Here is a 25804-nt window from a genome sequence, read left to right as displayed (position 1 = left end):
ACCATCGCTCTCAATATATTGCATCAAATTGAGGTCGAAATCGGCTGATGGACCTAGAGACCTTGAAATGACATGCGATCAGTTTCTATGTGTTCGTCTAGCGCTCCTGATTGTAAAAATACTATCAAATATTAATTTGACGTAATATATTGAGAGCAGTGATTTTTTTTTTTGAACTATGGCCAAATGAACATAAATAAAATCAATGTAGGTTCATTCGGCCAAAATCAATTGATGGATCTAGAGAGCTTGAATGAAATGAAACTAGATCCTATGAGTTATTCTAGTTCTTATGATTATATCAATTCTCTCAAACACCAATTTGACCCAATATATTGAGAGCAGTGATTTTTTGAACACAAATTAATTTTTTAAATACATTCATATTTAAAAAATCTCTGCTCTTAATATATTGGGTCAAATTGATATTTGATAGCATTTTTACAATCAGGAGAACTAGACAAACAAATAAGAACTGATTTCATGTCATTTCGAGGTCTCTAAATCTATCAACCGGTTTCGGTCAAATTAATATATTGAGTTAAATTGATATTTGATAGCATTTAAAAAACCACCGCTCTCAATATATTGCATCAAATTGATATTTGATAGTATTTTTATAATTAAGAGCACTAGACAAACACATAGAAAATGATTTCATGTCATTTCAAGATCTTTAGGTCCATCAGTCGAAATCGGCTAATGGATTTAGACACCTTGAATGATATGAAATCAGTTTTTATGTATTCGTCTAGTTCTTCTGATTGTAAAAATACTATCAAATATCAATTTGATGTAATATATTAAGAGCAGTGATTTTTTTTTTTGAAACTATGACCAAATGAACGTAAATAAAATCAATGTAGGTTCATTCGGACAAAATATATTGATGGATCTAGAGAGCTAGAAAATGAAATGAAACTAGATCCTATGAGTTCTTCTAGTTCTTATGATTATATCAATTATCCCAAACATCAATTTGACCCAATATATTGAGAGCAGTGATTTTTTGAACACAAATTAATTTTTTAAATATATTTATATTTAAAAAAACACTGCTTTTAATATATTCAGTCAAATTTATATTTGATAGTGTTTTTACAATCAGGAGAACTAAACAAACAAATAAGAACTTATTTCATGTCATTTCGAGGTCTCTAAGTCTATCAGCCGATTTCGGTCAAAATCAGCTGATGGATATAGAGACCTCGAAATGACATGAAACCAGTTCCTATGTGTTCGTCTAGTTCTCCCGATTATAAAAATGTTATTAAATATCAATTTAACCGGATATATTGAGAGCAATAATTTTTAAACATGATTTAGTTTTTTTGAATACATTCGCATTTAAAAAATCACTGCTCTTAATATATTGGGTTAAATTAATGTTTGATAGCATTTTCATAATTAGGAGAATTAGACGAACACATAGGAACTGATTTCATGTCATTTCGAAGTCTCTAGCTCTATCAACCGGTTTTGATTAAAATTGACTGATAAATTTTTTCAAACACATAGAAAGAAATCAATTCAATTGGAAAATTTTTTCAGTCTAATTGATTTGAGGACGAGGGGTAAAATAGGAAGTGAATACATGATTTAATTATTTTAAAACTATGATATATAATTTAAATATTTTAAAAATTTATCTACCAGATTCGGTAAAAAACTGCAAGTTATAGGTTCTTCTTTTGATGTTTTAAAATTTTGAATGTTCCATCGTATCATATCTATGACTGAAAATTTTCATCAAACTAGAAGACTAAGAATGTATTCCCTCTTCAGAAATTCAAAACGCTCCCAATGGACTCATCGCATCGCCACGTCAACTCATCCACCACCTGACGCGCAGAGTATGAACCATTCCGCCAACTCCAATTATTTGTAGTTACTACATTAGGGCTAATTAAACTTCTAAGATTAAGTAAGGGTGAGTAAAAATTTAATAAAATTGAATTAATCAAATGCCTGAATTTAGAAATTTGTTTTGGTTAATTTAATTTTTCCGAGTTTTTATTTTTAAAATTCAGTTTAATTTTAATTTAAAATTAGTAATTAATAAGGACGGATGACCGTCACGACAGGATAATTTAAGAATAATAAAGAATGCCGTTACATGAAAAATCTATTAAAAAAAAAAAGGTGAGAAAATGGGAATGCTAACTCTCTTATAATTATATCTCATTTTCTACTATTTGTCTGCTCTCGCTATCTTACTTAAGCATCAAAAAGATCTTATAAGACTAGATTGACATCCTCTAGCTTTGTGTTAACTTGAAAGAGAAATTCTTCTACTCGGTACATAGAAAAAAAAGAAGCGCGTGGCTATTAACGTCTAAGAACTATTCAGTCAAGAGCTTCAGAATTCTATAGTATGATATGCAAGATCAATTGACTATTAAGAAGAGTTGGATTAATTCACACAATAATTAAATTAATAAATTTTATATCGATTTGATTCCATTTTAATAATAGAATTTAATTGGATGGATTTCTCTAAAAAGTTTAATCAGTTGGATTTTGATTTGTCCAGAATTTAGATAGGATGTCTTACCCACTTTCCACGTTAGTCCTCCTACCGTTGTGAGCCCCACCAAAATAAATTCACAATTTTCTCATCGCAAACTTTTATCTTTAAAAAATTATACAATATTTTTTTTGCTATTTTTAAAATTAGAGCTCAATCAGAACAAAAAAACTAATTGAATTAAATTATTACTTTACTTTAACTAGGCATCTTATTTAGTTATTTTTGGCGGGTAGATGCGACGGCGCCAAGGGCCGCGTGCTTGTCGGTTGGCACCCACGGCGCATCGCGTCGTAAGCCGATGCGACTCGGGATCTCTCAGTTGATGACGTCATTCCCGACGGCCGAACGATGTGAATTGATGGAGGGACCATTTGTACACGCTCGCCTCCTTTAATTCCTCCCCTGCCTCGGTTGCGATCTCTCCTCGCGAGGAAAAAGGGGGAAAAAGTTGAGATCTTTCGGGGTTTCCTCTTCCGGGTCGCCACAAGCTCCTCTCTCTCTCTCTCTCTCCCACGCGCGCACGGGGGCATGAAGCCTCTTTGTTCTCCTCTTGATCTATTTGTCACTTTGTGGTTTCGTGGAGTACCTTCTTCTGATGGCCAGGTACTGAGCTTCTTGTTTTCTGGTGTCTTTTTTCCCCCCCTTAACTCAAGCTGTTGTCTGATTAGTTTAGAAAGGGATCTGCTTAGGCGGTTCAGTTTTTCTCAAGTGATCGTTTTGATTCTCTTTTGCTTACGGTGATCTCTTAGTTAATAACTGATTTTAGTCTCAAAAGGGGTTTTTATATGGATCGGGGGACGGTTGGGGCGGTAGTTTTACTTATTATGTTTTTGGTAGTTCCTGATGGAGGAAATTGATGGGGATTCAGATAAGAATACCTTTGTATATTGGTCGGAGGCAATTTTTTGCTCCTTTTCTAAGGCCATAAAAGGGGATTTTTGGATGATCTCCTTTTCTAAGGCCATAAAAGGCCATAAAAGGCAATTATGTAGTCGGAAGTGGTTTTACTGTTTGATTAATTGTCATGCAGCTGGGGAATTATGATGTTTAAATTATTTTCTAGTATTGTAAACCATTAAGGAATGAATACTGTCTTTAGTAAGTCAAGAACAAAATTTTGAAATTTATATTCTCTACAGCAGCAATTGCATTTTTTTCACTCGTTATCAAATATTTAGCTGTAGAATCGTTTTGAACACCAACATGCTGTCACTTGAAATGAGACCATGCCAACTTGCCATATCCTTTATCTTGGTTATTATAGCTTGCTAGAGCTGTGAGATGTAAAGTTACTCTTATTTGGCATATTCATATATGATAGAATAGTGAACCCCTATATGATAATGTTGGAGGGGCTTTATCTTTCCTTTTAGCATTAGTGTCACTGATGGAGTTGACAAATTTTCCTTGTAATTTGATTGTTAACTTCTTTTGTTTTCTTTTATTATGGCCACAGTTCTTTGTATGCTCAAAGAATAGGCTTCAATCTCAACATCTTTTTGTTACTTATAGCCAAACATAAGATATGTACTGATGATTCAGGGTTATGAAACTGTATCTCTAAATGTATGTTTTTGATATCAATCTTAAATTTCAGTCACGCAACATCAATTTCAGTCAGCGTCACTCATGTATCCATGTATCTTTAGTGTATATTCTTGATATCAATCTCAACATCTATTTTTTTAAAAAAAAAAAAATTGTAAGCATTCTGGTTCTTCTTTTGTACTCTTGCCATCACACTTCTGATATTTCTTTCTAACTTTGAAGCTCCTTGTTTCATCGTTTGCCTTAGTTATTTAATATTCACCTTCCTCATCTCTAAGATAACTATATTGTTACCTTGTATCTTATTCTCCCCGTTCTACTTTTTAACATTGACTTATGCTCTCTCTTATTATTGGTACTACTTGCATAGGAAGACACCTTTCAAATAGGTATCAACCTGAAAAATGGGTAGCCAAATCAACTGTGCCAATCCTGGTGGATGCAATATGCACCTAAACTCGATTCTAAATTTCCAATTTCATATTATCTGAATATCTGGGTGTTACTGTATCCTAAGGTGATGAGTTTATATTTATTCACCGCAAAAAAAAAAAATCAATTGGTTGTTTAAGCAATATCATTGAGAAGCTAAATACCCAACTATTTTTCAATGTTTCAACTTTCAACATTTTCATGATACTTGCATTTCTTCTTTTGTTTTTTCTCATAATTTGATGCATTGAGTGATTTTTTTTTCACAGTTGTTTCATGATACTTTACATAGGGGTGTCAATTCGGGTAGGTCGGGTTCGGGTCGGTTTGGGAATTTTATTTTTAAGTCTCAATCCGAACCCGACCCGAATCCGAATTCAACTCGAAACCCTTAAACATGAACCCGACCAACCCGAACCTGACCCAAATAACCTGAAACTTGATTCAAAATGACTTTTTTTTGTGGTTATTTTCCCAATAAATCTTCACATTTATCTCAATATTTTATCATTATCATATTAACATTGATATTACTATACATAAAATCATTTTAATTTTTAAAATAAAATTTGATTTAACCCAATAAAACACCCACTAAGTAAACCCTAAATTCGGGTCACCCGAACCCGACCCAACCTGACTCAAAAATTTTCAACCCAAATTCCCTCCAACCCGAACATGAAAATTCCCAACCTGAACCTGATTTTTTTTTCAGGTCGGGTTTATTTTTGACACTCCTAATTTTACATAATGCCCACCGTTATGTTTGCCTAATATCTGTTGCAGGTCTATCCATGTTGTAACCAGTCATCTATTATCACTTTTCGGCTGACATAAGATTTAATAACCCATGAGTAAAAGTAGATACCATTTTTCTTTTCCTCCGTTGGAGGGTAAATGCAAATTGTTTTCATTGTGCACCCAATTGCTTACTTTGGAAATCTTCTGTGATTTTGTTCCTTTTAACCTACAAGACATAAGAAATAGAAGGAAGTACAAAAGGTCATGTTCATCAAAGCTTCATTAAGTTTTGTGCAAAGAAGTATAATTGTAATTTAATATCTGTTTTGATAGGTCATTGCAATTTCTATAAATCCTTAATAGTTCTAGACATCTCAAACATTTGTATCCATGTATTTTAACTACTTGGCATGATCCTTTTAAGAGATTCTCTCAGTATTTTGGGCTTGCTAATGCTTGGTAGTCTTCAAACATTTGTGAGAGTACTGTTTGACAACTACTTGGAGCTCCGATTGATAAATTCTCAAACATTTTCCAACTTTGCAATTCAATTCTTTACTTGCAATGTCTATAAATATTATTTTCCTTTTTTGGTTTTTGAATCTCTATCTTTTACTACTGCAGCTCGAATTGTTATCCATCACTCTTGTCGAATAATCAATTCAGTAAGAGAAGCTAATAGGTTTTGGCAACTTCTTTGACAATGCCAACGCTTTCTATTGGCACATGCTCTGTACCCTAGTTCCCCTTTGCTTATAGAGCTTCAGTTGTATTAACTGATAAGTTATGGACAGAGCAGACACATCAGGCTTTGTCAGTGGTGGCAGTTGCAAGTTGACATTCCATGATTATTTTCATTTCACTTACTCTATTGCTCTTATAGTGAAAGCTTCAACGATGAACTAAAAGGATAGATAGTTTGGTGTCCTCTGCCTCTGGGGCTTCCTTCTACAGCTTATTGTCATTCTAGCAAGCCTCAGTTTGCAACTTCTCTGTTTCTGGATATGGTGGATCTCGACCTGACAGATCTATCGAATAGAAAACAACCTTTCATGAGTCTCTTACTGAGTGAAGCAGGAAATTCTGTGAGAACTGACACAAGTGTTTGCTTGGGTGATACTACATTGCGCTTGAACTCAAGCTATGAAATCAGCAAAACTGTTGCATCAAAAAATTGTCTGAGTAATAACAATCTTTTTACTCCAGATGATGGTTGTGGTTTGGTTCTTGGACTTGGTCCAACTCCAGCTTCTTATAATTCAAGGTTTGACATTGTAGGTGGAGTAAATATAACACACGAACTTGCCACTTTTAGCCAATGCCCAGGCTTGCAAACTGAAAGTGACATGTTAGAACTTGGGCTTTCAAGAAGAAATGTTGATGGATTAGTAGGCACGGTGAGTAACAGTAATCTTTCTTCTAAACCCAGGCAAGTACACACTGAAAAACATAACATAATTCCAATTGTTGATGAGAGCTCAACGTCAGCTAAGAGAAACCCAGGTGGCTATATGCCAGCCCTCCTGTTTGCCCCAAGGTTGATGAATTCTAATTGTACTGGAGATGCTTCATTGTTCAATGATGCATTGAACTTCGAAGCTGTTTCAGTGGCTACTAATCACCAGACAATTGAGCATTTTTCTGCTCCTGACTCATCTGTTGGTACTATTTCACCCTCTCCCACTGTTGCTCAGAGAACTAATCATCCTAAGAAATGCATGTTCAAGGGTTGTTTTAAAGGTGCAAGGGGAGCATCAGGCTTCTGCATTGGCCATGGAGGTGGGCAGAGGTGCCAAAGATCTGGGTGCAACAAGGGTGCTGAGAGTAAGACGGTTTTCTGCAAAGCTCATGGAGGAGGCAGGAGATGCCAGACCCTTGGATGCACCAAGAGTGCTGAGGGTAAGACTGATCTCTGCATTGCTCATGGAGGTGGGCACCGTTGCACTGATCCGGGATGTTCTAAAGCAGCACGAGGTAAGTCAGGTTTGTGCATCAAGCATGGAGGGGGAAAGAGATGCACAGCTCAGGGGTGTACCAAAAGTGCTGAAGGCCAACCAGGATTGTGCATCTCCCATGGTGGAGGGCGTAGGTGTCAATATCCTGATTGTAACAAAGGTGCACAGGGGAGTACCACGTACTGCAAAGCTCATGGTGGTGGACGACGATGCATATTTCAGGGTTGCAGTAAAGGTGCTGAGGGAAGCACCCCTCTCTGTAAGGGGCATGGTGGTGGCAAGCGATGCCTTTTTGAAGGAGGTGGGGTTTGCCCAAAAAGTGTTCATGGTGGGACCCAATTTTGTGTAGCTCACGGAGGGGGTAAAAGGTGTGTTGTTCCTGGTTGCACAAAGAGTGCTCGTGGCCGCACTGATTGTTGTGTGCGCCATGGTGGGGGAAAAAGATGCCACTTTGAGGGATGTGATAAGAGTGCACAGGGGAGGACAGACTTCTGCAAAGCTCATGGAGGAGGAAAGCGGTGCACATGGGCTTTGGGCTGTGACAAGTTTGCAAGGGGAAAAAATGGACTATGTGCAGCTCACAGTACCATTATGGCTGCTCAGCAGGAGAGCGAAGCTGGAAATACTGGCAGAATGATTGGTCCACACCTCTTTGAGGGTATTGTGTCGGCATCTATCACATCTGGAAGCAGCATCGACAACGATTATCCATCTGCTGGCCGTAGTTCTGTTTCTGACTGTGTCGAGTCACAATCAAATGGTAGGCTGAAGCATGTTAATATTCCGCCCCAGGTTCTTGTTCCCGTGTCTATGAAATCCCCTTTGTCGGTGTCATTTGGTTTTGGTGGAGGTGTTGGGGAGAGCCAAGAGAAGGGTTTTGAATTCATCATTCCTGATGGAAGGGTTCATGGAGGGAATTTGTTATCTCTACTTGGAGGCAGCTTCAAGAATGCTGTTGATGCTAAGTTGGATTGATATCCTTGCTGATGGGAAGTCAAGTAGCCCTCAGTATACCTGCCAAGTAGGCTTAATAAAGGATTGTACTGGACAAAATGCTACAGTGTTTAGCTATGTATGCTTTTGCATTTGAGTCTAATTGTTCCTGGCAAGACAATAATTTTGCATCCCGTGCCTCAATGCAAAGAGGTTGGTAAGTCTTCAACATTTTGTTTGGTTATTCAGTCCATGTACATTTGTTTTTTTCTTTTCAGTTGTGAGTTAGCAATTATATGCTCAATATATTTTTCTGTAGAATTGAGACTGAAAATTCCTCATTTCATGTGTAATGTTTGGACTTGGGAATCTACATGACCGGTTTTTCTTTCAAGCATGTGGATTTTGTGACAGATTTACTTTTCTGACTTCACATATTTGATAAATTGTCTGTTCATGTTGATTTTAAGGGATAAATTCATGATATAATGCAATTGATGATAGGTTTATGAAGCCCAGTACTCATCTAACTAATATCATCAATATTCTAAGAATTAAGCTACTAAACTGAATCAACATCCATGTTTAGGGTTTTGATATTCATATGAATCCTTCTTTAGCAATTTGTCTGTTTGCCCTGTTCTTTCTTTTCTTTACTACTGGGATTAACCTCTTAGTTTTAGTTGGAAATTGCAAGTTTTTGTAGATTTTTTTTTTAAAAAAAAATTGGATATTACAAATTTTACTGATAAGTAGGTATACAAATTTGATTCTAATGGATTGCACATCTCAAAAGTAAGCTCACTTAGAATGAATCTGATGGCAACTGACAATCTATAGAACAATTGAATGGTGACTAAGGTTCCTCTGTATATCTCACACTTGGAAATTACCATTCCATAGGACCAAATTTGCCACTGGATTGTGTGCTAATGATATTTGCTAATTTTCCATTATGATTTTTAAGATCGCATTTTTATGAAGATGAGAATTAGGTGTGGGGGAAAAATATTGAAAATTTGGTATATAGTATTTATCATGCCGAAATATATCGATTTTACGGTATACTGAAAATTTCGGTACGGTATTATACCATACCGAATTTATTGTATTGGTATAAGATTTATATCAAAATTTTTAGTATACTGTACTGATATCAAAATTTTACTATAAACGATATGAAATCAATACCATACTGAAAATTCGGTATACTAAAAATTTGGTATATTGAAATTCTGGTACGGTATCGGTATGAATTTTTTTATACTGAATTTTTTTATACCGAACCATCCTTAAACAGAAGAAGAGAGTTGTAGAGATGAGGATGGAAAGGTTGAGGGTAGACATACAAATATGAACATGATAAGAAATAAAAATATTAGAGAGAAAGTTGAGATTGTACCTATTGAGGGAAAATTCCGAGAGACATGTTTGATATGATATAGACGACCAATAAATATTTCAGTTAGGCGATGTGAAATTATAATAAATATATAAATTAAATAAGGAAGAGAAAGACTAAGGACTTACTTAACAATAATAAAATAAAATTCATTTAAATATAAATGATGATATAATAAGGGAGTCTAAACTATAGAAGGATCCATATAGTCAACCTCATCTCATGAAATAAGACTTAATTGTTAAGCTAGGCGATTTATGAATTTGCGGATTTATCCTTGTTAATCCAATCCATTGAGGTTGGTGATATGAGCAAATCAGATTGGCTAGGTCAAGCTCGTGAGGGACAGACAACCTAAGTGAAGTGACAAATGAGGTAGAAAGATAGAACAAGAGAGTTGAGCAAGATATAGAATCTGGTAATTATTTCACCAATATTCTTATATTATTATTGTGCATTTTGTTTCAAGTAATTATATTCATATTATGTTGATCAAATACCATTTCATGATCAAATGCTTGATGTAAGACTAAGAAAAACCTGGAAAAATTGATAGAAAATCAAATCAGTAACACCTCTTTTAATGTATCATAATAATCACATTACTCGCATTAGCATTTATCATCTAATTCGAATCCTCCATCACAGCCCCATCAAACACACTTAAAATTACTAGTTGAAATGAACTAGTTGGTTCCCTTAGTGTACTAGAGGTGTCTGCGGATGCGATGGCAACGGGGATCCAACTGCTGCTGCGTGCAACGACAGAAGGTTACAATTCATCGGTGATTTGGCGATGACATTGGCGGTCTTATACCGATCTTCTGGCAGGGGAAAGACTGCAGACTTCGGATCTTGCAGTTGTTCCAGCAAGGCCAACACATCAGACATCCGAGGACGGAGTTTGGCATCCTGTGAGATGCATTGCAAAGCAAGCATCGAAACTGCATGGGCTCCTTGCTTCAGGTACTGGCCTTCCAGCCTTGTGTCCATGATCCGGTATAGTTTCCGCTTGTCCCCCAAACAAGGCTTTGCCCATTCGACGAGGTTCTGCTCGATGCCCATCTTTGATTCGTTAATGGCGCGGCATCCAGACAACAGCTCCAACAATACGACTCCAAAGCTATAGACATCTGCTTTCACCGAGAGTCTACCTGCAATTGTAACTCGTGATTGAACAAGTGAAGAAATCTGAGTAAATAAGACATTTTAATCAAATAGCCAACCAACCTGTAGCAATATATTCAGGAGCTGCATAACCATGAGTACCTATGACTTGAGTCGATACGTGTGTTTTATCGCCGGTTGGTCCAGCTTTTGCCAAGCCAAAATCTGATAGCTTCGCGTTAAACTCCTGCACGATAAGTAACGAAAAAAAACTTCAATCTACCCCTTATTTTATGCCCCAAACCTAATAAACAATTCGCGACGACGTACCGAGTCAAGGAGAATATTTGATGCCTTAAAATCTCGATATATAATTTGAGATTCAGCATCATGCAAAAAAGTGAGTCCTCTAGCAGCTCCAATTGCAACCTTGATCCTAGTCGCCCAAGGTAGCGGCCGAGCGCCTCCTGGAAGAAGCATCCATGATTCAAAACAGTATAAATGGGTTATCAGTTTCATGCTAGGTAGATCTCTAGATAGGTATTATGGTTAATCTAAAACAAGATCGATATGGAAGTATCATGACACATATACATAGTGGACTGCTTGCTTACTTCTAAACAGGTGATTTTCCAAGCTGCCTTTAGACATGAACTCATAGACGAGAAGTTTGTTGTCCCCCTCTGAACAATAACCGACGAGCTTAACCAAATTGGGGTGGTGAAGCTGGCCTAGGTAATCAACCTCTGTCTGCAACCATTTGACACAGAAGCCTAAGCAAAGATTTTAAGCATAGGGAAGAAGGCAAAGTAGGAGGAGGAGACGAACCAGCCATTCCTTGTGTCCTTGGAAGCTTTGAGGTTTGAGCTTCTTGACAGCAACAACCATTCCACAGCCTGGTTTTGAAGCAGAGAACGTTTGCTCATCGATCCAACCTTTGTAAACATAACCGAATCCTCCTTCTCCAAGTAGATTGTCGTGTCGAAAGTTCCTGGTGGCATTCCTCAATTCGTTGAATGTGAAGTTCTTCAACTGCGAGGATGATAATATTTCACCTTCAGATCTTGGCGTAGGAAGAGTCATGCTGCTCGGTTTGTCAGTGAAGGATTGTCCAGAATGAGTCGAGGAGATTGAGTATGATGTCCGACTCGAGGAGACTGAGAACAAACTTCTCTTACTGCTGGCGGCTTTTGAAGACTCTGTTCATCGTGAAAGATGGGGAAAATGAGTAGGAAATCCTCTTTTGTTACAGCTAGCACAAAATGCAGAAAATAATTATGAACATCATAGAAATAACTGCCAAATCATAGAATCCTTTGAAGATGGAAAGCAGATGGGGAACATCAAATTTTGCTTCGTATATCAGAAACCTGATCGAACAGCTTTTCACTCCATAAAGGATCCCTTCCTCGAATCAAAATCAGAAATCGAATACAAATCCTCTAAGAAAAAGAAGCAACAACTAAGGAAGAAATCCAAAGGAGGAGGGAAAAACCAAGGTCATCGCCGCTAATTTAAACAACAACAACAAAAAAAAAACCCTGCAAAATCAAGCAAAACTACATCCACCGAAAAATAAAAAAACTCACACGAGGCGTCTCGCGGGGAGTGGGCGCTCTCGATCCGCGGCGAAGGGTTCAGGCAGTTTCCCATCTCCTCCTTCCGCACGCATCCACAAAACCTCCAGATTCAGCAAGAAAAAGCACGGAATAGGGAACCCAGAGGTCGGCCTTTTCCTCCCAACCCGCTTCTCCGCAGTGAATCGGAAGCGGAAGCGGAAGCGGAAGCGGAGGAGCGAGTGCGGGCGGATGGCGTTTCTATAGCGATCGGAGTGGAACGAGGAGGCGAAGCTCAGGAAGAAGAAGAAGACGAAGAAGAAGAAGAATACGGGTTTGGTGGCAGCGTTACGGAGGCCGATACGCCATCCCCGTTATATAAAGGTGATTTAACCATTTTGAAAGCGACATGGAATCTTTTTAATATGAGTGAAAATTTAAAAGTTAATAATTAAAATACCACTATATCATATATATATATATATATATATATATATATATATATATATATAGCACCATCATATTTTATGTGTTGAGATTTTTATTGAATTTTTTTTTCTTATACATATCATTTATATAATATCTCTATTCTTATATAGTTGGCTTACCTATGCAATAGCCGATACATATTAAAATAAATGAATTTAAGTTGATAAAAATAGTACGATGGTTAAATCAATTAAAGATGGTTAAAAATCATTTCCAATTATTGTAAAAGTTTTTTAACAATCGCTACCAAAGTGTAGCACGATGTAATAATTATTTAATATCTGTTAAGATAATTTTAAGTAATTTTTGATAAAAAAAATTATATAAAAAAGTATTATTCTATAGTATTATTAATTAAATTAAATTTTTAAAAGTTAATTTATTTTTAACACGTTTCAACAATTATGATATAATATAACTAGAGTAAAAATATTTTTAGAATAAGGTTTTTTTAAAATAAAAATAAAATTCATTTAACTAAAATAATAATTATACTTTAATGAAAATAACAAAAAAGGTCTTTTTAATTTTTACCCTTTTGATATTAGACTCCTTAGTATTTCAGTTTTTTATAAATTTATTTATTAGTTTCATATTCTCCTATTATTTTAATTTTAATTATTATAGTTTATCCAACAAATTTGAAAATTCAATTTTCATTCTAAAGTACAATATTCTTTTTTTGAAATTTAAATTTTTTTTCATGAGGGATCTAAATTGTATTTTAGTCTATGATTTAGAGATCATCTCGTGCATTAAATAATTTTGATTTCCATGACCTTATATTTTTCATAGTTTAAGTATTGGAGTTTCGTCTGATTAATTTTAGAGATATATTAGGGGTGTTAAAAATGAATTCGATTTGATGACTCAATCTAAGTTTGATCTAAAAAATATTAGGTTTGAATTGGATATTTTTGGATTTAAGTCGGGTCGGATTGGAGTATTTTCGGATACAAAATTTTCGAATTAGATCGAATTAGGTTCCGGTTGATCCGGATTGATCTAAATATAAGATTTAGTGATTTTTTTAGTTAAATTAAATTTTATTTAAAAAATTAAGATATTTTTATATATATTAATATCAATATTAGTATGATAATAATAGAGTGAGGTAAAAGTAAAAAATTATAGAAAAAATAGTTTAAAAAATTATTTTGAATCATATTTTTAGATTATCCAGATTGAATTTGGATTGGTTAGATTGATCGAATTCAGATTTAAATTAAAATATTTTATATTAAATTTAAATTCAGGACGAATTCAGATTGAGTTTAAAAAACAATTCAACTTGACCTGAATCTGATTCCATCTATCTCCGAATTGAATCTCTTAAGATATATGATTTTTTTTTTTAATTCGACTGGTGAATAAATCCAAAATACAACTTATATATACTTTCAAAATATTTATTTTAAAAAATAAATAAATTCTAATACTCTTGTCTCCACTGTATCCAATCCATGGAAGCTTCCATAAGCATTTCATGTGCTGAGGTCAGAATGATGTCAGGCTGAATTTGGAAATGATTAATTCCTTAATATATTATTTCGATTCAAACATGTGCGTGATCTAGAAAAATTAATGCGCTCATACTAATTCAACTATGTAGAAATACAATTTTGAAGAGCTTTCACTCTCTCATCTTGAATTTAAATTCTTCTATTCGAAATGGTTGAATAAATAATTTAATGAACAATCGATAAAATTAAATTTGGGCACATCTATGCTCAAAGAGATTGTAACGATTTTTATTTTTTTTAAAAAAAAAAATCAATTATGCTTCCTCTATATATTTTTCAGACGAAGATAAATTATGAAATCAACTTATAACTAAGTGATTAAAAGATGAGAAATTTTTTTTTCAAAAGATATGCATTCGTCAAAAATTGATCATTTCTTCATCATAATAAATCTACTAACTTTTAATCAACTTAGCACCTCATGGGACTTGATGCTAACCAGATATCCTTCAGAGATAATCAAGAAGATTAATTGAGATTATCATTATATTTTTTTTTTTTTTTTTTTTTTTTATGAATAATCAGATACACCACATGATGGGATGCATCATGTATCGACTCGCAAGTTGCAGATTGATTCTAGTTCCAACTATTTGTCCAGGAATTTCTTCCCTGCAGATTTTTTTTAAAAAAAGAATTAAAACAGAACAAAAAAATGCTAAAAGTGAAGATTAAAGAAACATTTAAGAAAACAAGAAATTGACAAAAAGACTAGTTTGATTCTCGGATTCTGAAAGCACTGGGAGGAAAGAAAGAGAGGATGAAAGAAAAAAACAGAGGAGGAGGATTATTGACTTTCAGAATCAAAGGATGGAGGAAGTTTCTTAGAAGCAATATGTGAGTCGGAGAGTCGAGACAAAGACAGGGATAAGATACCTGTCTCCATTCCTTTTAATCGCTTTGCAATGATCCACTTCATCTAGATGATCCACTTCATCTAGAAATTCTAACATTGTCTACCTGCTTTTTTTTTTTTTTTTTTTTTTCCTTTTTTTTTCCCTCTCTCTCTGTATAGTTGATCCCAGAAAATGGCGTAGTAAGGATTTTTAATTGGGGTGTGAATTTAATAAATTTAAAAACTTAATACAACATAAAATTAAATTATCTAACTATAAAAACTTAAAAATATAAGATGATATTTTTTAAAATTCCAAACATTAGTGTAAGTCGATTTTCATAATTTAAAAATCTAAATTTTAAATTTAAAAGGTTGAACATATATTTTAATTCAAAATTTTCAACTTTAACCATTAGTTCTAATTGAAATAATGATCTTGATCCTTAAAACTTATCTATGACTCAAAGTGGAAGAATCATTTATGATCTCATTTTATCATAATATTTAGTATTCCTACATATGGGACTTTCATTCCCATTTAAATAACCGTCCTAATTATCTATCTAATAAAATAAAGTTTATATTTACAATTCTTATTTAATTAATGAAACATGAAATAAAAAAAGAATAACTTACTCCTCTTGTTGTTGTTGTTGTTGTTGTGGTTGGTTGTTTTGGCAAAAATATTATGGATAGTTAAGCTACTAGCCAACAAACTTGCTGATGCGTGCTCTCTTCGAAGACGGCTAGTGGCTGGGATGAGCATGCTTGAAACACTCGAAAAGATACTTAGATTGGTTGTAGGATGGATCTCTTTTCAAAGACTTATCTTAGCTTATCTGCTTGGTGGACTTATCTTGCCTCTAACTTAATTCATGTTGACTTAGTTTAGATATGTAGTATTTGACTTCTGCTACTTCTGTAGTATTTTGGATCTTGACTTATTTGTTCTATTATGCTTGTTGTTGACGTTTTGCTTTATATTACAATTTACCTTTTATCTTTTATGGGTTGATCTAAACTTTGTTTATAATTATAAATAAATTATCAATTTATCTGCTTGATTTATTTTTTAATATATAAACTTTCATTCCTTTATTTACTCTATATTTCTAACTCACCACATTTTGATATATGAAAAAGGAGGAGAAAAGTAAGGGCTAAAATTTGATTAAAAATATTAACTTCCCAAATTCATTCCTTATATGATTAGGAGGAGCAATAATTAAGGGGAGTTATATTTTATTCATTATATTCATGTACGACTGCACTAATCCTAGTTTGTTTATTCCATACATTCAATATAAATTTAAATTCCAATATACGTTTTAATTATTATTTATAAACTTTAACTTAATTTTCATATTATCAAAAGGGGAAGATTAATGGTTCTGGGTGCATAACATTTAACCTAGAGTTTTGATATATGACTAAAGTTAAAGTTAGATTAGTTGTGCCAAGTTTGCATATGTAGGATACTTGACAAGTATTAAAGTTCTGGTTGTGAACCAGACAATGACTAAGTCCTGGTGAATCTAGGCATCAAAAGTTCTGATTGGGAGTCAGACATGAGCTAAGTCTTAGTTGAGACCAAGTAGACAAATTCCTAGCTGGAGGTTAGATGACTAAGTCTAAGTGATGAGTTTTTGACAGACAAATTCCTAGCTGGAGACTAGGTGAATCAAATTCAAGTGGAGTAAGCTCGGAGCTAAAGGCTTGACAAACAAGTCCAAGTGGAAGCAGCTGAGTGCTGTGACTTAGCAACTCAATCTAGATAAGTCAGCTGGAGGTTGAACATCTAGACCAAACATAAGTGCAAGTAGCTTTACATTTTATATCATACTTATTATGTGTAACAACTGTATGGAAGCATGTTCGACGGTTCTAGCCGGATGGAGTTCGGGGGCAATTGGCTGATGATAATTCTAGACGAAAGAATTTCAGAGGGTCCAGGCAACCGTATATGGTCCAGGCAACCAGGGAATATAGATGACTGAAGCAGCTTCTAGGTGACCGGGAGATGACATTATCAGCCATCAGAGAAAGACGATCAAGATGAAGTTGGACCCCTGCCCAGGCGACCATAAGCTATACGAGTGACCGGAGAGCTTCATTAATGTTATCTTACGAATAGAATTTCTAGCTATGTCAACACTGATATAAGCGACCAAGAGGACTCCATGCGATCGGAGGAGTCCTATATAAAGACTTTTGAGGTAGAGCTTGGAAATCATTTATTCACACAAAATTCATTCTTGTTCTAGTGCTTCTTCACCTTTTGTGCTAGGACACGTTGTGACACATACTTCATTTCTAATCGGCAACACCTAGAGTATTATTTTTTTTATTTTAGTGTTGTTTTATTTGTTTTATTGCACCTAAATTTTTTAGATTTTTTTTTGTAAGGTTTCTTCACCTAAGAGAAATTAGAAGTAAGAATCAGATTTTATAACTGTTGCATGTTTATACTTTTGATTTAATTGATCAACTTGCATTTAGACTGGTAGCTAAATCTATTGCATGTTTTATTATCTTTGTCTTACTTGATTGAATCAGTTTAAGTTTAATTTATTTTTGTTGTGCTTATTTTAATTGATTCAACTATTTTAATTACTATTTGCTCTTTTTTTTAATTCTTAATACTATCCCCCCCTAACGACGAATTCGATCCTACAAATCCATCTAGTACTATCATACAATTTCACTAATGAGCAAAATAACCAAATCGTATTAATGTGATCTAACCAAAAGTTCTTTGTACTGAGCGCAAAGGGTAACTTAACTTTTTTCTAGTTTTCAACTTCGAATACAATTTTGAAGAGCTTTCACTCTCATCTAGACTTTAAACTCTTCCATTCAAAATGGTTGAATAAATAAATTTAATGAACGATCGATGAAATTAAATTGGTCACATCGATGCTCAAAGAGATGCACCAAGGGAAGGGAAGTATCATGTATCGACTAACAAGTTGCTGTTTATACGATTAATTCTAGTTCCAACTATTTGTCCTGGAATTTCTTCCCTGCAGTTTTTTTTTAAATTTTAAAACAAAACTTTAAAATGCTAAAAGTGAAGATTAAAGAAACATTTAATAAAACAGGAAATTGACAAAAAGACTAGTGTTTGATTCTCGGATTCTGAAAGCACTGAGAAGAAGGAAAGAAAGGAAAAAAGGGAGGATGATTATTGACCTTTCAAAATCAAAGGATATATGGAGGAAGTTACTTAGAAGCAATACGAGCATCAAATCTAGACATCCATCCACAAAGAAACTTCTACCTAAATAATGCACGCCAAGGCTATGCTATGTGAGTCGGAGAGTCAGACAAGGACGGGGATAAGATATACCCATCTCCTTTCCTTTTAACGTATTGTAATGGCCCACCTCATTTAGTGGGATATTTCTAATCTAATGGTATTTATTTTGCTTTCATCTCGGCTTTAATTTGGCAAATGTGTTCTAGAATTCCAACATTGTCCACATGCTTTTTACAAACATTATGTCAAACGTCACTACTAGTAATCTCAATTCCTCAATTTGGACCAAGTTGACAAAAAATAACTACGTTCGTTTTTAGCGTCTCCATCAATTCATCTTAGTTAACACGAAGGAACCTCAACTTGACTAAGATTCTATACATCATGGAAATAAATTACAATTATCCCCCCTCCCCTGGCACATCACAATGGTAAAAGGCAAGATAGTATGCTTACTGTGGTAAAAGGCGAATATGCTCGCTCTCAGCGTCTCCGTCAATCCGTCTCAGGACCAACATGAAGGAGGTAAATCACAGGTGACTATTAACTTTTGGAATAGTGACTTACACATAAGGGAGACATTTACTTCGGCTTTACCGAGATTCAAATCCCAAACTTCATTATGATAACATCTCATGTGCTGGAGACCAGAACAGTATGCTCACGCACAAGGGCGGAGCCAAGTTCATGGCTACCTGGGCTACAGCCCGGGTAGCCAACGACGGTGAGATCAAAAATTACAAGGGAAGAAAGGGAAAAAATGAGAAAATTTAGGGATTAGCCTGGGGTGGCGATGTCGACGTCGGCGGCTAGCCCGGGGCGGCGACGTCGCCGTCAGCGGCTAGCTTAGAATGACGACGTTGGTGATCTCGGTGTCAACGTTTGTGACCCACATCTTGAGATCAGCCAAGGTAATTGATCCTGGCTGGCTCCGCCATTGCTCACGCACCTAGAATTCGATTCTAAGACAATATAATTTCACACTGATCGAACTACTAAATTGCAGTTTGTCAACTTAGGAAACATATGGCCAACATTAATGATGTTATTGAAACATTTATCAATATTCTCCAGAATCTTTAAACTCTTGCCATTTCATTACTCCACTCTTGATGGAACAGTGATGCTGCCAAAAAATTATTACTAAAGGTGATTGAACGTGTTCGAAAATAGGTGATAAGTTGGAGATGTGACATTCTTATTGATCGTTTGTAAACTCCATTTTGACCTGTAATATAGATGATGTCAGTGTCGAGTTAGGGAAGGGGTCCCCGGCGTTGATCCTCAGACGCTCAAGTCAGTCGCTAACGATAAAGTATAAGGCGGAGCAACAAGAAAACCATAGCGCAAACAGTGAATATCACATGTATTGCATACCTTCGCCAATGTTTGGATTCCCCTTTGTATAGAGCTCCTGTAGCGTGTGTGCATGCTTCTCAAGGCGGACACGCTTCCCCAAGTTTTTACTAAAAAGATTTGTCAGTAAAATATCTCTTACACAGTACCTTAACAAGCCGAGCATATCTTTGAAGTGACAGTAGAAGCTTTCGCTGTATGATCTTCTGGCTATCAATGCCCGGTGTCGGCGACACTAACTCTCAAAACGATGTAGCTGGATATCAGAGAGAGAGAGTATGCTGGTAGGTCGAGCGGGTTGACCGCTCGGTCGATCACCTCGTTGTTCCTTGTGTCTCATCCGCTTGGCCGGAGTTCCACTGTGGTTGCGTCACGTCTGCTCGGTTGGAGATCCAATGTGCCAATGTTGAGTTCTGCTGTCTGGCCGAACGGGATAACCGCTGCGGAATCTTGGTGCCTGGCCAGCGAGATAGCCGCTCGGTCGAAGTTCTGTTCTGCCAATGCCAAGTCCTGCTATGCTCGGACCAGCTTCTGCACATCGTTTTCTTCTGCGTCTGATGTCTCTTACTCTATTGAGCATCAGCTATTCGACATATGCCCGAGTCAGAGGCGGGGTTGGATCGAGCATCCTTTCCTCTCGATCGGGGCATCTCCATTCGGCCGGCCGATAGTAATATAACATTGACCGTCTTAATTTTGATCTCTATCGTGACAATTATTCTATGTGGAGTATGACCCCTCCTTATCACAACATCAGTTAGAAAATGATTTTTGAAGACAATTTTTTTTCTTTTTTTTCTTTTTTAATTTTGGAAAAAGAGAGGTTCAAAGTCTTTGTCGGTTGTGTCTGTGACTAGGAAGCAAACAAAAGACTGTCAATTTCCATGACTGTGCTGCACATCTGCAATGGAAGAAAAATTATCATGGCTCGTCTTCTTTGATGATTAGGACAGCATCCTCTTTATAAGGGCAATGGGGGTAGCCCAGAAGATGGTGACTTCGACAGCTCCAGGTAACCACCATTATTAATATTTTAAGTCCAGTCCAAACGCCTTAAATTATATAAATTGTCCAAAAAAAAAAAAATGCCCTGTCAGATATTTTATCCCTAAAATGGTTGTTACAGTGTGCGTAGGATTTAGAGGGTTAAATAAAACAGAATAAATGAGAAATGGCTAATATTTCTACATCAAAGTGGGTGAAAGAATAATTGTATAAAAATTTAAATTTTAAATTATTTTTTTAACTAAAAAATTATTTGTTTCGTTGAAATATATATATTGTGAACAAAATAACTATTCTTTTGAACTAATTGCACCATAAGTTTATTGGTTGCTAACAAACTTACTATTCTTGTGAACAAACATGATTCCGAGCTCATTTAAGTCAAAAATTCTCATGCCTGCGGAGACAATTACCTCTCATTTCTGTAAGTTGGATCTCTAGGGATATAATTAAGCTGTGATATCATTTTTGTCCCTATCAATTGTGACAAAAGATGAATACTCCTAGCGTCCCCATCAATCCATCCCAGAACCAATACGGAGGAGGTAAATCATGGACGGCTACTAGCCTTTGGAATAATGACTAGCACATAAGGAGGTATTTACTTCGGCTTTGCCGAGATTCGAACCCCAGATCTTATTGTGGCAACACCTCATGCGCTAGCCACTAGACCCATCCGAGAGACTATTTGTCCCTATCAAGCAGCATCCGGCCCACTTTAAGATATGATCTCTTCCACTTCAATTTTATAAATCCTAGGGCATAAAAACGACAGATGTATTGAGACAGATGACTGTAAGAACAAGTTTAATCACGAATGGCTAGGAGATTCCTGTAATGATAATTTTCTGATGAAAACTTGTACAGAGCTTTGTGTAGATTAGTTTTTAATCACCAAATGGCCAGGAGAACATATTTGCAAGTTTAGACTAGTCAGGTTGTAACTAAGGTTTGAAACATCAAGCTTATTGTACCGTTTGAAACGAATAGTATTTACCGTTTTGGCACAGGATCGACATAGATACCCTATGTATCGGCATTGTGATTCCAAGCTAGTCACGACCTCGCGGTGGCCTTGCACGATTACGGAGAGTGCCTAGACCCTACGATTGGCCCTTCACGGGAGTGTGAAGGATGTGGTGGCTCTCAACAGGGCGTGGAGGATGTTGTCGTTGGGAGATTGTTAGTGCAATCATCCTCGGATCAAGGTTGACCGGTTGATTAAGCTCGAGTGGATTCGGATTTAAGTTTTGATTTTTGGACAATATATTTTAGACAATATGTGAAAAGTGGTCAAGTAGATCAATGTTGACCGGATACTTGACAGTGCGTGTGAGAGAAGTCAAGAAGGACGTGAAAGACATGATACTTGATTGAGAAAGTCCTAACTGGAGGTTAGGCAAAACAAAATCCTAACTCAAGGGTTAGGCAAAGCAAAGCCCAAGTGGATCAAGGAAAATCGTATGTTGGCAAAGGAAAATTCTAATTGCAATTAGACAAAGCAAAGTCTAAGTGGATCAAGGAGGACCTCATGTTAGAAAAGGGAAGTCTTAACTGCGGTTAGATAAATGAAAGTCTAAGTGGGTCAAGGAGGATCATACGTTAGCAAAGGAAAGTTCAAGTGAATCAGGGAGGACTGCAATAATGGAAAGTTCTAACTGAGGTTAGGCAAGAGGAATATCCTAGTAAGTTAAGAAGGACCGCACTTAGTGATCGAAAGTCCAATGGAAAGTTGACAAAGAGAAAGTTGAAGTGGGTGTTGACCGAACACTTGGCAGTCATAAGTCCAACAAGGAGTTGACATGAAACGAGGAAGTTCCGACGTAGTAAATTTCTAAAAGCCATAACTTTTGACTTGGATATCGGAATGAGGTGATCTCATATGCGAAATGAAGCTCGTTTAGAGCTCTACACATTTTAATACTTACCGATTGATTAGGTAATTGATTGGGGGGGGGGGGGGGGTAATTGATCAGGTAATCGATTGGTTGATGAAGTACAGTATAAAAAGTGTCTTGATTGATTGGGTAATTGATTGGGAGAGTTTGTGAGCGAAAAGTGAGCTTTTGAATCGATTAGGTGATCAATTGAAGTTCCAATTGATCATGTGATCGATTGAGAGAGTTTCTTCACGATGAACAATGAGTTTTCCAATCAATTAGGTAATCGGTTGGAAGGAGAAATTCATGACAAATAATGGACTTCTTAATCGATTGAAGTCGCGTAATCGATTGGCTAATCAAGTAAAAGAAAAAAGAGTTGTTGTGAGGTTTGAATGGTTAGATTTGCTCAAATCTAATGTGATAATTGATTGCGGATAAGACCAATCAATTGGGAGCCTAATCCATGAATATAAAGGTGTTCACAAGGATTCAAATGAACATCTTCTTCCCTACACTTCACCATCGGTTCTTGGAAGACTCTAAGAAAACTGCTATATTTTTGAGTCTACAAGAGACATTTTAAGCAACAAAAGATCAAGAAAGGAAGATTCTCATTTGTATTGTTTATTTACATCTTGTTTTCATTATATTCTTGTATGTGGTTTCTCCACCTCAGAAATGTTTATAAGAATGAGTGTTTTTTTATAGTGGAATGTGTCCACTATATGGATCTTTGGATTAGTTACCTCAAGAAGGTAGATACCAAACATCCTAGTGTTAGCGACTGCTTTGAGTTTTTCGCTATAAATCATTATCATCGAAAAGTGTCCTAACAGTTGTGACCCTGCAACAACCTTCTAGGAAGGTGTAGAGGGTGTTTCAACCCCGTAACATCCTTCTGCAAGGCGCAAATAATGTCATGACCCCACGCAAGGTGGGGATATTTATTTTTAAAAATAATTTTTATAAAAATTTAATAGATATTATCTTATAAGAAAAATAATAAACAATATCTCAAAATATAACATTAATACGCACTTATATTTAAATATTTAAAAAAATATTAAAATCATATCAGATACATAAAATATTGATCATCAAATAAGGCATCCACAAAGAAAGTAGCTTACAAGCAATATGATCATCAAATCAAGGCATCAAAGTTATTCGTAAAGAAGCTTCTACTAGCATTGAGCTTCAAATTTGGATATCATATGTCAACTAAAAAACAAAATAAATAAATAAATAATAAAGTATGAGCATCAAATTAACGCATCCATAAAGAAACTTCTACCTAATGCGTGCCAAGCTATGTGATAGGAGAGTCGGACAAGAACAGGGATAAGATACCCATCTCCTTTTAATTGCATTGCAATGTGTAATGGTCCCCTTCATTTAGTGGGATAGTCTAGTCTAATGTATTTATTTTGCTTTCACCTCAGCTTTGGCATGATTATAAATGTTTGATTTTTTTTCTGCAAAGGGTCGTCGCACTAGACACAATACCCCATAGAGATAAATTACAGTTGCCCCCTCCCAGCACAGCAGAATGATTAAAGATAAGCAGTATGCTCACCCTCCTAGATTCGATTATCTAACAGGACAATTTCATGCCAGTCGTGCTCAACTACTGAATTACCGTTTGTCAACTTGGTTAAATATACGGACGACATTGATGTCATCGAAACATTTAACAATATTCTCTAGCATCTTTAAACTTATCATTTCATTACTCCACTCTTGATGGAACAGTGATGTTGCCAAAAATTTATTGCTAAGGGTTAGAAAATGATATTTCGAAGGACATTTTTTTTTTTTGGAAAAAGAGAGGTTCAAAGTCTTTGTCGGTTGTGTTTGTGACTAGGAAACAAACAAGATTCTGTCGATCTCCATGACTGTGCTTCACGTCTCCAATGGAAGAAATACCATGGCTTGTTGGATGACTAGGACAGCATCGTGTTCTTAAGGGCAGTGAAATAGCCCAGAAGATGGTGACTTTGACAGGTTCAGGTAACCACCATCATATATTTTAAGTCCAGTTCAATATATAATTATTTTATCACCAATGGTTCTCTGATCTTGTGACTGCTGGACTCGACCCGGGCCGCGTTCGATTTGGTTACCCAATGAAAGATCCCCATTAATGGTTAAACTGACAGTTAACCGTTGAAATCAACTGTGTATTTTTTTTATTTTCCTTGGATTAGTTTTTTTTCCTGTTAATGATTGAGATTATTTGATATTTATTTTTATTAATAACTATGATTTAATGTATGTTATTCTTCAAATTCTATAAATAGACAGCTCATTTTATTATTCTCACAATATCTTCTCTACTCTAATATCTCAATTCCGAAATCTTGATAACTTTCAACTTCAATTCTCTAATTAAAATGGGAGGACCTTTATCATCTCAATCTCAAAGGGATAAAAAACATAGTCAATTCGAATATGGATCTGGATGATATTCAATTTATTAATAATGAGCTAGAGTAAATTCCGACACCCAAGATACAAGGAAGTACACTTCTTTAAAATCATCTATTTTTACTTAAATATTTTGAGAAGATCATCTTTCGTCTGGAAAAAATACTTACTTAAATATTTTGAGAAAGGCACCTTCAGTCTGAAAAAAATACTTGCAAAATGTAAGTATTATAAAGCCTCCTACAAATTCGAATTGGGTGGCAACTATGGGTCATTAAAAGGACACATTCAAACAAAACACCCAACGAAATATGGAATAAAATATTCTCAAACGTAATTGTCTAATTTTCCTCGACTTGTAGAGATATTGATTCAAGTTTATTTATATATTCTACTAATAAATTAAGAGAATCATTAATTTAAATTTATTTTTATAAAATATCTTTCTTTTAGTTTTAGTTTAAATGCACATTTGAAGTTTTTTTTTTTTTGTCATGTCACTTACTCTATCAGCTAAATGTGTTCCTTGAACCATACTTATTCGTACAATTAAAAGATTAGAAGTTTAGGAAAAAAAGATTTACTTAAAGAGTTGTCATTTAAATATTTTTTTATGTTATGATATTTAGAGTGTTGTGTTAAAACTATAACAATGCAATGAATGAATTCATTATGATATTTGGAGTGATAATTAACAAATGCATTTATATATAGCTACCACTGGCCATTGGATTGAAAATTTTAGGAAAATTCAAAAACGTTTATTATGTTTAATTTTAAAATTTTTGATGAATCATATAATGCTCATAACATTTCCTAA

General features: G+C 35.3%; 2 protein-coding genes across 2 annotated transcripts; one reads left to right on the top strand and one right to left on the bottom strand.

Annotated features, from left to right (window-relative positions):
* Positions 1–2798: 2798 nt before the first annotated feature.
* Positions 2799–8533, top strand: LOC122024470. Its single transcript, XM_042583107.1, has 2 exons — positions 2799–3133; positions 5876–8533. The coding sequence occupies exon 2, from the start codon at positions 6256–6258 to the stop codon at positions 8179–8181; it is 1926 nt and encodes a 641-aa protein (XP_042439041.1). The 5' UTR covers positions 2799–3133; positions 5876–6255; the 3' UTR covers positions 8182–8533.
* Positions 8534–10065: 1532 nt separating this feature from the next.
* On the bottom strand, positions 10066–12559 carry LOC122024472 (probable serine/threonine-protein kinase PBL3). The gene is made up of 6 exons (XM_042583108.1): positions 12238–12559; positions 11477–11847; positions 11263–11398; positions 10979–11115; positions 10772–10895; positions 10066–10695 (listed from the first exon to the last, which is right to left on the bottom strand). The coding sequence occupies exons 2-6, from the start codon at positions 11729–11731 to the stop codon at positions 10241–10243; spliced, it is 1107 nt and encodes a 368-aa protein (XP_042439042.1). The 5' UTR covers positions 11732–11847; positions 12238–12559; the 3' UTR covers positions 10066–10240.
* Positions 12560–25804: the final 13245 nt, after the last annotated feature.

The sequence above is a fragment of the Zingiber officinale genome, chromosome 9B, assembly GCF_018446385.1.
Source record: "Zingiber officinale cultivar Zhangliang chromosome 9B, Zo_v1.1, whole genome shotgun sequence".
Taxonomy (NCBI): Eukaryota; Viridiplantae; Streptophyta; class Magnoliopsida; order Zingiberales; family Zingiberaceae; genus Zingiber; species Zingiber officinale.
This window is presented reverse-complemented; position numbering and strand designations above follow the sequence as displayed.

Excerpts from the sequence above, each read along its gene's own strand:
- LOC122024472 (XM_042583108.1), bottom strand. The coding sequence starts at position 11,731 with ATGACTCTTCCTACGCCAAGATCTGAAGGTGAAATATTATCATCCTCG. Across the intron at positions 11,399-11,476 it reads AAGGACACAAGGAATGGCTG|ACAGAGGTTGATTACCTAGG; the intron begins GTTCGTCTCCTC and ends AAATGGTTGCAG. Across the intron at positions 10,896-10,978 it reads CAAATATTCTCCTTGACTCG|GAGTTTAACGCGAAGCTATC; the intron begins GTACGTCGTCGC and ends CTTATCGTGCAG.
- LOC122024470 (XM_042583107.1), top strand. The coding sequence starts at position 6,256 with ATGGTGGATCTCGACCTGACAGATCTATCGAATAGAAAACAACCTTTC.